Genomic DNA, 14,361 nt, shown 5'->3' with positions numbered 1-14,361 from the left:
AGTAGAAATCAATGAAAGAAACCAAAAGAACAGTAGAACAGATCAATGAAACTAGGAGCTGGTTCTTTGAAAGAATTAACAAGATTGATAAACCCCCGGCGGGACTTATCAAAAAGAAAAGAGAAATGACCCAAATAAAAAAATTCATGAATGAAAGAGGAGAGATCACAACCAACACCAAAGAAATACAAACAATTATAAGAACATATTATGAGCAACTCTATGCCAGCAAATTAGATAACCTGGAAGAAATGGATGCATTCCTAGAGATGTATCAACTACGAAAATTGAACCAGGAAGAAATAGAAAACCTGAACAGACCTATAACCACTAAGGAAATTGAAGCAGTCATCAAAAATCTCCCAACAAACAAAAGCCCAGGGCCAGATGGCTTCCCAGGGGAATTCTACCAAACATTTAAAGAAGAATTAATACCTATTCTCTTGAAACTGTTCCAAAAAATAGAAATGGAAGGAAAACTTCCAAACTCATTTTATGAGGCCACCATTACCTTGATCCCCAAACCAGACAAAGACCCCATCCAAAAGGAGAATTACAGACCAATATCCTTGATGAACATGGATGCAAAAATTCTCACCAAAATACTAGCCAATAGGATCCAACAATACATTAAAAGGATTATTCACCATGACCAAGTGGGATTTATCCCTGGGCTGCAAGGTTGGTTCAACATCCGCAAATCAATCAACGTGATACAATACATTAACAAAAGAAAGAACAAGAATCATATGATCCTCTCAATAGATGCAGAGAAAGCATTTGACAAAGTACAGCATCCTTTCTTGATCAAAACTCTTCAGAGTATAGGGATAGAGGGTACATCCCTCAATATCATAAAAGCCATCTATGAAAAACCTACAGCGAATATCATTCTCAATGGGGAAAAGCTGAGAGCTTTCCCCCTAAGGTCAGGAACGTGGCAGGGATGTCCACTATCACCACTGCTATTCAACATAGTAGTAGAAGTCCTAGCCACAGCCATCAGACAACAAAAAGAAATCAAAGGCATCCAAATTGGCAAAGAGGAAGTCAAACTCTCACTCTTTGCAGATGAGATGATACTTTATGTGGAAAACCCAAAAGACTCCATGCCAAAACTGCTAGAACTCATACAGGAATTCAGTAAAGTGGCAGGTTATAAAATCAATGCACAGAAATCAGTGGCATTCCTATACACCAACAACAAGACAGAAGAGAGACAAATTAAGGAGTCGATCCCATTTACAATTGCAGCCAAAACCATAAGATACCTAGGAATAAATTTAACCAAAGAGGTAAAGAATCTGTACTCAGAAAACTATAAAATACTCATGAAAGAAATTGAGGAAGACACAAAGAAATGGAAAAATGTTCCATGCTCATGGATTGGAAGAACAAACATTGTGAAGATGTCAATGCTACCTAGAGCAATCTACACATTCATTGCAATCCCCATCAAAATACCAACCACTTTTTTCAAAGAAATGGAATAAATAATCCTAAAATTTGTATGGAACCAGAAGAGACCCCGAATAGCCAGAGCAATGTTGAAAAAGAAAAGCAAAGCTGGCGGCATCACAATTCCGGACTTCCAGCTCTATTACAAAGCTGTCATCATCAAGACAGAATGGTACTGGCACAAAAGCAGACACATAGATCAATGGAACAGAATCGAGAGCGCAGAAATGGACCCTCAACTCTATGGTCAACTAATCTTCGACAAAGCAGGAAAGAATGTCCAATGGAAAAAAGACAGTCTCTTCAACAAATGGTGTTGGGAAAATTGGACAGCCCCATGCAGAAGAATGAAACTGGACCATTTCCTTATACCACACACAAAAATAGACTCCAAATGGTTGAAAGACCTAAACGCGAGACAGGAGTCCATCAGAATCCTAAAGGAGAACACAGGCAGCAACCTCTTCGACCTCAGCCTCAGCAACTTCTTCCTAGAAACATAGCCAAAGGCAAGGGAAGCAAGGGCAAAAATGAACTGTCAGGATTTCACCAAGATAAAAAGCTTTTGCACAGCAAAAGAAACAGTCCACAAAACCAAAAGACAACCGACAGAATGGGAGAAAATATTTGCAAATGACATATCAGATAAGGGGCTAGTATCCAAAATCTATAAAGAACTTATCAGACTCAACACCCAAAGAACAAAGAATCCAATCAAGAAATGGGCAGACGACATGAACAGACATTTTTCCAAAGACATCCAAATGGCCAACAGACACATGAAAAAGTGCTCAACATCGCTCGGCATCAGGGAAATCCAAATCAAAACCTCAATGAGACACCACCTCACACCAGTCAGAATGGCTAAAATTAACAAGTCAGGAAATGACAGATGTTGCCAGGGATGTGGAGAAAGGGGAACCCTCCTACACTGTTGGTGGGAATGCAAGCTGGTGCAACCACTCTGGAAAACAGTATGGAGGTTCCTCAAACAGTTGAAAATAGAGCTACCCTATGATCCAGCAATTGCACTACTGGGTATTTACCACAAAGATACAAATGTAGGGATCCGAAGGGGTACATGCACCCCAATGTTTATAGCAGCAATGTCCACAATAGCCAAACTGTGGAAAGAGCCAAGATGTCCATCGACAGATGAATGGATAAAGAAGATGTGGTATATATACACAATGGAATATTATGCAGCCATCAAAAGGAATGAGATCTTGCCATTTGCAATGACATGAATGGAACTGGAGGGTGTTATGCTGAGCGAAATAATTCAATCAGAGAAAGACATGTATCATATGACCTCACTGATAAGAGGAATTCTTAATCTCAGGAAACAAATTGAGGGTTGCTCGAGTGGTGGTGGTGTGGGAGGGATGGGGTGGCTGGGTGATAGACATTGGGGAGGGTATGTGCTACGGTGAGCGCTGTGAATTGTGCAAGACTGTTGAATCACAGATCTGTACCTCTGAAACAAATAATGCAATATATGTTAAGAAAAAAAAAAAGAAGAAGATAGCAGGAGGGGAAGAACGAAGGGGAGTAAATCAGAGGGGGAGATGAACCATGAGAGACGATGGACTCTGAAAAACAAACTGAGGGTTCTAGAGGGGAGGGGGGTGGGGGGATGTGTTGGCCTGGTGATGGGTATTAAAGAGGGCACGTTATGCATGGAGCACTGGGTTTTATGCACGAATAATGAATCATGGAACACTACATCGAAAACTAATGATGTAATGTATGGTGATTAACATAACAATACAAAATTAAGTTCTATATTTGTCAGTGCATTCTCACCTTCTTCATTAATCAATATTTATTGAGCTACCAAAAGTGCAAGATAGTATACTGAACATACAAGACACAGAGGAGATTATATCTAAATGAGGCCACATGAAATAAAATGGCAAATACATCATTCAATCAATTAGTTCAGAGGGGGGCAAACTTTTTCTGTAAAAGGCCAGGCAATAAATATTTTAGGCTTTGTGGGTCTCTGATGCAACTGACCCCAGAGGGTCTCCATTGCAACTGATCACCTCTGCCATGCTAGCATAAAGCAGCCACCCGCTATGTGTAAAGAAAAAGGTGTTGCTGTGTTGTGGAAAAGCTTTATTTGCAAAAAGAGACAGTGGGTCAGGTTTGGCCCCTAGGCCATTGCTTGTCCCCCTCTCAACTAGTATTCACTATATTTACACTGGATGCAAAGCAAAACAAAAATCAGGACTGAATTCTTTTCCAGTCAGTTAATTAACTTTATAAATAATTAAATTAACCATCCAACTGTATTGTATAATTATGTTCTGGAAGTGCAGAAGAGTTGGTCTTCAAGTTGCTTGGAAACGGAATTCCATCATTCTGGTGTATCAGATATAGTTCAAATTGCTTTCAATCTCTCGTGTTACCAAGGAAAACCTTTCCCCGGATATAAAATTATTTTGGGGGGATTCTCTTGAGTCCCAGCAGGAAATGGGGGGCACTCTGGAAGTGCTTAACTAAACAGAATTTCGTGAAGGGACAACTTAGGTGTGGGGAGTTAAGTGAAACAACAGAGGGTGGTAAAGCACGCAGGGATGAGCAATAGCAGGGATCCCCTTCAGCCCTAGGCCAGAAGGGGCAAGAGGAGGAAGCTGTTACCAGAATTCTGGAAGACCATAGTCTTGTTAGAGGAACCACTGGACAGGAGCTAGGTCCATAGAGAAAGGGGCCACTGCCATCTTCATGGGGCAGAAGAAAAAATTGGGAAAGAATATCCCAGTCTCTCTATTCTTCTCACTCACATGACCAGCCAGTGCTCCCCACTGCTGAATGCCATGAGAAGCAGAGAGCAAGAGATCCAGAAGATGCAGTCCACAGAGGTCAGCCTCCTGGCACAGAGAAAGACAGAGATATTGGAACTCAAGGCCCCAAAATGAAGCTGTCTAGCACAGAGCTGCATGTGAAAAGTGTGGATAACACCTAGAACCAATTTTTTATAGATTCTCTGATAGACATACAAGAGGGCAATTCTTTTCAAATTAACAGAAGTTTAAATATTTGGTGGAGGAGCGCCTGGGTGGCTCAGTTGTTAAGCGTCTGCCTTCAGCTCAGGTCATGATCCCAGGGTCCTGGGATCAAGCCCCACATCGGGCTCCCTGCTCAGCAGGAAGCCTGCTTCTCCCTCTCCCACTCCCCCTGCTTGTGTTCCTGCTCTCCCTATCTCTCTCTCTGTCAAATAAATAAATAAAATCTTAAAAAAAAATAAATATTTGGTGGAATGCCATGATGAAACAGAGGGAGCTGATAAGCATATTAAAAATAAAATGCCTTAAGTTTTGTGGCTTATCCTTTGACATATATGACCTGTAAATGCAAAGTATAAACCAAATCTTTTTATTTTCTTTTTTTTTTTTACTGACAGATCTATAATATCAGTGCCCTGCAGTGTCTTGCCCATGGTGTGTACTCTATAGTAGTTGAAGGAATAAATTTGTGAAAATAATTTTTCGTAACTTTCACTTAAATGACTTGATTTGTAAGTAGCAGGAAATATAATTTATTAAAAGATATTATTTTAAAAGAAAATAACAAAACTAGGTTAACATGACTATGGGGTACTTGTGATTCTCTTCTCAGTGTCCTCCACTCAACAACAAAAGCTGGAAGCGCTACAAAGAAATCAACCTTCACTAAAACCCATTCATCAACGTTTGTTTAGAATGTATTCCTATTTGAGATCCTTAGTCATCATTTTGTTTAATAAAAGTAGAATGGACAACAAATTAGAATTAGGCTCTTTGTTCAATTCGCCTCTTCCAAAATCACTGGGAAATCAACATAGTAGACAGCCATGGTACTGGCTGCAATAATGTTAATAGGTAATATCGGTTCTATCTTCTATATGTCACAAGACATTAATCATGTGAAAACTTTGAGTCTAAATTAGGAAGAGATCGTTTGCGTGTTAACGTCACCTTTCATAATCGCATGCACACCTTCTGTGGAAATTTACTAGCACAAGTCTAACGGCAGGTTTCCAAGTCCTGCAATGGGCATATTTTGATCCCAGAAGGCTTTAGATCTCACCTCCCTTCTTTTTAGTTTAAGATATGGCAATAGTATATCAATTATATTACAGCGACAAATGATTTTTGAGTTTTGGTAATTCTGAATTAGTTACCCAGCTATCTCTGTCTCCTTTATTTTTTCTCTCTCCGCTTTACTATGGCCCTCTCTAACTCACACTTGAATTTTTTTTTTAATTTAACAAGGGTCATAAGAACAATGGCCATATTTTTCCTGTAGCACAATGTGAAAGCACTTTTCTTTTACTCATTTCACAAGGGTATATCGAATTACATGGAATTGGCAAAAATCAACCTGATTTTGTGAGGAGCAAATCCTGCCAAACTAATTTCTTTTCTTTAACCAAATGCAGAACCTGACAGATGGTATAGTAATGATTACCTCTACAAAACATCATCTGTGTCTACTTCCCGGTATATATATCATGTGTTTTTTAAACATAGTGTGGTGCTCAAGTCTGAGGTGAAATCATGAAAGGAATGCTTCCTCTCCCCTCACTGCACTCTTGAATGCTGATCTCAGCATAAAGGCGTCAATGAGACTGGAATCCGTTATTGAGTGTGCCGAGTACACACAGACTGTAGATCATCCCTTGTCTCCAGAGAAGCAGGAAAGTGGAATTCCATCTGGTCTAGAAATCAAGTGACTTGGTGCTACCAGAATTTCTCCATATTGTAAATAACTCCTGTACTTCTGTACAAAAGGACCCCTCTTGTCAAGTACTACCAAAAAAAAAAAAAAAAAATCTGGGCACTAAGAAAAGGTGAAGAAATTAAAATTCACCAAAAAATTCCTGTATATTTCAAAAATAACCCTTTAGTAACGCCTGATGCTTCCTGAACATGTGAGAAGCACCAGCCACATGCTGCAATGTCAATCTAAAATTTTATCCAGTGTGTTTTGTTCAATATGAGCACTTCCTGCTTAGTTCCTTTTCTTCTGTCCATTCAGTGAATATGCATTTTGAGTATTTATTATGCCCCGGGCACTAGGGATACAAAGATGAATAAGATGTTCCCTTATGACACATGAACCTTCAGAGACCTTATAGTCAGCTATTCTAAAGAGTGCAATGCGTGATATGTGCCATTCAAAGGAGAAACAAGGTTCAAATTTAATGGAAAGTCAAGAAAGGCTTCACAGAGAGATGACTTTTCAGCCACGCCTTGAATGAAAAGTAGACATTTAAGGGGGAGAGGAGGATTCAGGGAATTTTAGGTGGGAAGATGACAGAAGCAATGCATCAAACTACAGAGGAGCATGGTGTGTTTGGGGAGTCATGAATAGCTTCATGTGGCTATAATACATACTTTCCCAGGGGTGGAGAAACGTGGGAAACGAAAGTTGAAGTAATATTGTAAGGAAAGCAAAATATCACACTAAAGAACTGGCCTTTATCCTATAGGCAATAGGGTTCAGTTGTAGCTTAAGAAAAAACAAAACAAAACAAGAGAATGGTATCAGATTTCTCCTTTAAGAGGAAAATTCTGGCAGCACCGTAGTGGGGGTGTTGGAAAGAGGTGAGACTGTAGGCAGAGAAGCCAGACAGGAGTTCTTCCTACTAAAGTTTTATAGATTCAACTTATGCTACTTTTGTTTGTTGAAAGTTTAATATTGACTTTTTTGAACTTTGCTGATAGACAAGAGATGATGAACACGATCGTCAATCCAGGAACTTGTTCATGTTGCCCTCTATTGGCAGAAAGGAAAGAAAGTTATTGTCTAGGGCATTATTTCATATTTCATTAGCTGACAGTATTTCAGTTTCTATTGCAACTATGGGCCAGTAACTGTGCTAAAACTAGAAGATTAAAAAAAAGAATTTCAAGAAATTCATAATGTAAGAATAAAAATAAAATAAAATTACCATTAATGTAGTTGTTCCAATGCATAGATAATATTAACACGTGTCATATAAAATATACACACAGCTAATTCACATCTGTATATTGAATACTTATTATGTCTTGATATATTCAATAATAAACACATTAACAAAAACTATAACTTATATTTATGTAAGTTAACTTGTAAGAATATGTCTTCACTAAAGGAAAATCAGACACTACAGATAATCTTGTTTCTTATAAACAAGAAAGGAAAAAAATCGGAAAAAAATTCTACTCAGAATCTCAACTACCTAGATGCTTCCAAATTGTCACAGAGACACACGTGCACATGTGTACACACACAAGATCATATCATAGACAATATATATTATCCTTTTTTCCCACTTAATAAGATACCAGGGCTATATTTACATGTCAATAAAAAAGTTTTTAGAATATAACTTAGATGAGATGGAAACCAATTAAAATTTTTTCCAGCTTTCTTCAGATATTATTGACATAACATATCTAAGTTTAAGGTATACAATGTGATGAGTTGATACACATATATATTGCAAAATGGTTACCACAATACGGTTAGATACATGTCCATCCCCTCACATGATTACCATTCTTTTCTGTGTGGTGATAACATTTAAGATCTACTCTCTTAAAACTTACAAGTACAGGGGCGCCTGGGTGGCTTAGTCGTTAACCGTCTGCCCTCGGCTCAGGTCATGATCCCAGGGTCCTGGGATCCAGCCCCACATCGGGCTTCCTGCTCAGCAGGAAGCCTGCCTCTCCTTCTCCAACTCCCCCTGCTTGTGTTCCCTCTCTGGCTATGTCTCTTTGTCAAAAAACAAAACAAAACAAAAAAACTTACAAGTATATAATAAAGTGTTTCATTTACCTGTTGATTACAGTCACCATTCTGTATGTTAGATCTCCAGAGCTTATTCATCTTATAGCTGTAAACTGGTACCCTTTGACCAACATCGCTCCATTTCCCCCACTCTTCAATCATTGCAATCACCATTCTATTCTCTATTTCCAAGAGATTTTTAGATTTCACATGTAGGTAAGAACATAGAGTATTTGTCTTTGTCTGACTTATTTTGCTTAGTATAATACCCCAAACATCCATCAGTGTTGTCATGAAAGGCAGGATTTCTGTCTTTTTTATGGCTTAATAATATTCCATTGTTTAACCATTTGTCTGTCATCAATGGACACTGAGGTTACTTCCATGTCTTGACAATTGGGAACAATGCTCAACGAACACAGGAGTACAGGTATCTCTTTATGATCCTGATTTCATTTCCTTTAGATATATACCCAGAAGTGGCATTGCTAGACCATACAGCAGTTTTATTTTCAAAAATTTAACAAAGATTTATTTATTTTAGAGAGAAAGAGAGTACGCATGTGCAGGAGAGAGGGGCAAATGGAGAGGGAGAGAGAAACTCAAGCAGACTCTGCGCTGAGCGTGGAGCCTGACACGGGGCTTGATGTCACGACCCTGAGATCATGACCTGAGCTGAAGCCAAGAGTCTGTAGCCCAACTGACTGCGCCACCCAGGGACCCCTTATTTTCAATTTTTGGAGGAACCTCCACACTGTTTTCCATAGTGCTGTACCAGTTTGCATTCCTACCAAGAGTGCACATGGGTTCCAATTCCTCCACATCCTTGCCAACATTTGTTACCTCTTGTCTTTTTGATAATAGCCTTTCTAACAGGTGTGATGTGATACATCATTGTGATTTTGACTTGTAGTTCCTTGATGATTAGTGATGTTGAACACCTTTTCATTTACCTGTTGGACATTTGTATATCTTCTTTGGAAAAATTTCTATTTGGTCCTCTGCCAATATTTTAATCAGATGGTTTTTTGTTTTGTTTTGTTTTGTTTTTGCTATTAAATTGTAAGAGTTCCTTTTATATTTTAGATATTAACTCCTTATCAGATATATGGTTTGCAAATATTTTCCCCCATTTTGTAGGTTGCCTTTCATTTTGCTGAGTTTCTTTTGCTCTGCAGAAGCTTTTTAGTCTGTGTAAGTTCCACTTTATTTTTTCTTTTGTTGTTTGCACTTTTGGTGTCATATCCTAAAAACCACTGCCAAAGTCAAGGAACTTTTTCCTTATGTTTTCTTCCTCTAGTTTTATAGTTTCAGGTATTACATTTAAGTCTTTAAGTTATTTCAAGTTAATTTTTGTGAGTGGTGTAAGAGAGAGGTCCCGTTTCATTTCTTTCATGTGAATATCCAGTTTTCCTAAAACCCTTTATTGAAGAAGCAGTCTTTCCCCATTGAGGATTCTTGGTTCCTTTGTTAAATAATAGTTGAGCACATATGTGTGCATTTATTTCTGGGCTCTGCCCTGTGTTCCATTGGTCTATGTGTCTGTTCTTATGCCAGTACCATGATGTTTTGATTACTATAGCTTTGTGATAAAGTTTGAAATTAGGTATCGAATGTACTTTAAGTACATTCACATTGCTGTGCAAACATCACTACTATGCACCTCTAGAATCTTCTCCTCATTCCAAACTGACACTTTGTACCCATTATATAACAGCTCTCCATTCTCTCCCCGTGATCCCCAGCTATGGGTAACCATTCTACTTTCCGCCTCTATGTTGTTGACTAATCTGTGTACCTCATATAAAAGGACAATATCTGTCCTTTTGCTCTGGTGTATTTCACTTAACATAACGTCTTCAAAGTTTATTCATGTTGTAGCATATGTCAGAATCACATATCAGGGGGGCACCTAGGTGGCTCAGTCGGTTAAGCAGCTGCCTTCAGCTCAGGTCATGATCCTAAGGTCCTGGGATCGAGCCCCACGTCCGGCTCCCTGCTCCGTGGGGAGCCTGCTTCTCCCTCTGCCTCTGCCTGCCTCTCTGCCTACTTGGGCTCTCTCTCTCTCTCTCTCTGGCAAATAAATAAATAAATAAATAAATAAACCTTAAAAAAAAAATCACGTATCAGGGGTATGAAAGCCCAGCTCTCTTGTCTCAATCTGGGAAAAACTGTGAGGTACAACTAACATCCCAGAGATCCCCCTGCGGAACAGGCTGAAACTACCCTCAGAGGGACTTGGCCTGAAGTCATACCTTTGCTTGGCTTCCTCCCCTTCCTTGTCTGCTTCTCACACTCCCATAATCTTTACTCCAGGGAGCACTTTCTTAAGTAAATCACCTGCACTAGAATCCTCATCTCAGGATCTCTTTCTGGGGAACCCGACCTAAGATATCAAGAGACAACCCATACCCCGAATATTAAAAAAAAAAGTCCTTCCAAAAAAAAAAAGGAAAATGTAGACTATCTAATAGGAAAAGGGCAAAAGACTTGAACAGATAGTACATAAAAGAGCATATCCAGATGGTCAATAAGCATATGAAAAGGTACCCCACTTTGTTAATCATCAGGGAAATGTGAATTGAAATCACTGTGGTATACCGCTACACACCCACCTGTAAAGCTCAAATGAAATTACCAAGGATTGGTCAGGATGTGGAGCAAACAGAGCTCTCATATTGCTGGTGGGAGTGTAAACTGTATTTTGGAAAACTGTTTAGCAGCATAGACTAAAGCCAAACGTGCCTATTCTGTAATACAGTAATTCCACTCCTAAGTAAATATCCAACAGATCGAACAGATACGCATGACTATGTGTCCCAAAGGCATGTGCTGGAATGTTCATGACAGCACTATTTGTAATAGCTCCTAACTGGGAACTACCCAAATACCCATCAACAGTTAAATGGATAAATAAGGGGCACCTGGGCAGCTCAGTTGGCATCTGACTAGTGATTTCGGCTCAGGTATGGTTTCATGGGTCTTGACATCGAGCCTCCTGTTGGGCTCTGTGCTCAGTGGGGAGTCTGCTTGAAGATTCTGTGCCTCTTCCCCTCCCCACTCTCTCTTTCTAAAATAAATGAATAAATCTTTTAAAAAATGGGTAAATAGCATACTATACAGCAACAAGAATGAATGATCTACCCAGAATAATATAGATGATTCTCACAATCTAATGTTGAATGAAAGAAGTGAGACAAATGAGTGCATATTGTAAAATTCCATTGATATTAAGAACAAAAGTAGATAAAACTAATTTTTAGTCCTAGAAGTAGATAGTGGTGAGTTACCATAGGTAGTGGAGATGGTAACAGGAAAAACACAAGGCAGGCTTTTGAGGCACTAATAATGTTCTATTTCTTGACCTGGTTACTGGTTACCCTTGTGAGTTCCATTTGTGAAAATCCATTGAGCTGTACCACTTTGATATGTGCATATAATTTGATATGTGTATATTTGTATAAAAAACATTTTTTTAAAAAACGGTATATAATTTAAAAGTAACTCCTCTTAGAATAATTGAATAAACTATTGTACAGCAACCCAAAGGCATACTACACGGCTATAAAGGAGAATGAGGAAGAGCTCTATGAACTGGTATGGGTTGATTTCAAGATAAAAATTTTAAGTGTGAAAAGAAAAATACAAAAGGGTCTTTACCTTCATGTAAGAAAAACAGGAAAAGAAAAGACATCTGTATCTGCTTATTTGTGGAAGAAGGAGAAAGAGGAGGAGGAGGAGGAGGGAGAGAAAAGGAAAAGAAAGGAAGGGGAATGGAAGCGAAGCGAAGGGAGTGGGGAGAGGAAGAATAAACCAGAAACCAATGAGGTTGGTTACCTACAGGGAGTGCGTGGGAGCAAAGTGGAAAGGATGGAAGAGGAGTAGGAACAGGGTAAAGGTGTGAGAGGGTACTGATACTTTTGGAGGTAAACTCCCTTGTATAGATCTGACTTTTAGAACCACGTTAATGTTTCACATTCACATAAAATAAATTATCTGATTCAACCAGGATCTGAGAGGCACCAAAATGGAATACAAATAGTAACAAATGAACCCAACTATATTACAGAAGAATAACCTAATCACACTGAAGGAGTGAGGACAGACAAAAACTCATCCAGGGAACTTTGGACATCAATATTTTGACTACATATTCGAAGGCAGTGTTTGACAAATTAAGGCTTACGACCACATCCAGCCCACTGGCTACTTTTGCAAATTAAGTTTTATTAGACACATCTACGCTTATTCACTTATATGTTGTCTATAGCTGCTTTTGCAGTACAATGGCAGGGTTAAGTAGTTGCAACAGAAACTGTATCACACCCAAAACTGAAAGTACTTCCTATATGGCCCTTTAGAGAAAAAGATTGCACACCCCTGCACTAAAGCTAAAAAGAAAAAGAACTATGTATGAATATTGTACTATAGTTAATAATTTTGTTTTTCAGAAGGGAATGAGTTAGAAATTCTGAAACTATGTCTATCATGGGATTAAGCCAATAAGTAAATATACTGTGAATATTGAGAGCAAGATTTTATATAGTAATGATGTCAAGTGATTCTTACTTAATCAATTATTATATTTATCTTTTTATTTGAGAGAGTGAGAGAGAGAGAGCACGAGAGGAGGGGCGAGAAGCGAGCACGTCAGAGCGAGAAGCAGACGCTCTGCTGAGTGGGGAGCCCGCTGGGGACTCAATCCTGGGACTCCGGGATCCTGACCTGAGCCGAAGGCAGACACTTAACCGACTGAGCCACCCAGGCGCCCTTTATCTGTTATTTTAATGAAATTTTTAAGAGAATTTATTTTTCTCTTACCTTTAGCAGAGAAAATTTCAAACATAGAGAAATTAGTATAATAAACCCATGACACAATTCAATAGTTACCACTATTTTGCTGATCTTGTATTATCTTTTTACATCCTGCCTCCGCTTTTTTCTTTTGCCTAGTGTATTTTACTTTATTTTATTTTTTTAAAGATTTTATTTATTTATTCATGAGAGACAGAGAGAGAGAGAGAGGGGCAGAGGGAGAAGCAGGCTCCCAAAGAGCAGGGAGCCCAATGCGGGACTCGATTCCAGGACCCTGCGATCATGACCTGAGCCGAAGGCAGATACTTAACCATCTGAGCCACCCAGGCGCCCTGCCTAGTGTATTTTAAAGCAAATCTTACTTTTTGCCTCATGGCATCCGAGAAAGCAAGATGGGTCACCAGAAGCTCTATTGGAGCCATCAGAGGAAATCTGGCCAGGGTTCTCATTCTTGCATCTGCTCAAACCCACACGGTCTGATATGGAAATACCGCCTCAATATGTGTCGCTTCCGTCAGTATGCCAAGGATATTGGCCTCATTAAATTGGATTAAGTGAATTTCCTTGAATGGGTCATCCAAGATACCTACCTTAACTGCAGATATCCAAGATACCTACCTGAATGGCAACTCACTGTACATAAAATAAAAATACTCCAAAAAAAAAAGCAATTCTTAGACATGTCCTTTCACCCATAAAAATACTTCCAGTATGCAACTTTAACTTACAAGGACCTTTTTCATGGGAACTTTTCAAATCTTTAAAAAAATGATATTTAAATATATCTGAATGATTAATCAATAAAATTTTTAAAAAGAAAAAAATATGGGGGAACTTGTCCCTCCAGAAAATGAAAATGTATTATTTTTTTTTAGAGGTTGGGGAACAGCAGAGGGAGAGGGAGACAGAGACAGAGAATCTTAAGCAGGTTCCACACCCAGTGCAGAGCCCAGGTAGGGTTCCATCTCACAACCCTGAGATCATGACCTGAGACAAAATCAAGAGTCCAATGCTTAACTGACTGAGCCATTCAGATGCCTCCAAAATGTATTATACTTTGAAACTACAGTAATTAGACTATATTTGGCCAGAAATGGAAGGATAGGGGATAGGGAAGAAACAATTTTATATGCTGTTAATAGGTGTAAATTGGTACAATTTTTCTGGAATGCATTTTGACCATATGAACTAAAAGCCTTTAAAACGTATACCCTTTGGGGTGCCTGGGTGGCTCAGTCATTAAGCACCTGTCTTCAGTTCAGGTCATGATCCCAGGGTCCTGGGATTGAGCCCCACATTGGGCTCCCTGCTCCGCGGGAAGCC

The 14,361-nt window shown here is 39.0% G+C and overlaps 1 protein-coding gene across 1 annotated transcript; it reads left to right on the top strand.

Annotated features, from left to right (window-relative positions):
- The first annotated feature begins 13,430 nt into the window (after positions 1 to 13,430).
- Positions 13,431 to 13,592, top strand: LOC113938354 (40S ribosomal protein S29-like). Its single transcript, XM_035729005.1, has one exon. It carries the CDS (start codon positions 13,431 to 13,433, stop codon positions 13,590 to 13,592), a length of 162 nt encoding a protein of 53 aa, XP_035584898.1.
- Positions 13,593 to 14,361: the final 769 nt, after the last annotated feature.

Source organism: Zalophus californianus, chromosome 8 (genome assembly GCF_009762305.2).
Source record: "Zalophus californianus isolate mZalCal1 chromosome 8, mZalCal1.pri.v2, whole genome shotgun sequence".
NCBI classification, from domain to species: domain Eukaryota; kingdom Metazoa; phylum Chordata; class Mammalia; order Carnivora; family Otariidae; genus Zalophus; species Zalophus californianus.
Note: the sequence above shows the minus strand (reverse complement) of the source record. Positions and strands in the feature narration are given on the sequence as shown.

Bases quoted from the DNA above. Each gene is read 5' to 3' on its own strand.
- LOC113938354 (XM_035729005.1), top strand. From the start codon at position 13,431: ATGGGTCACCAGAAGCTCTATTGGAGCCATCAGAGGAAATCTGGCCAG.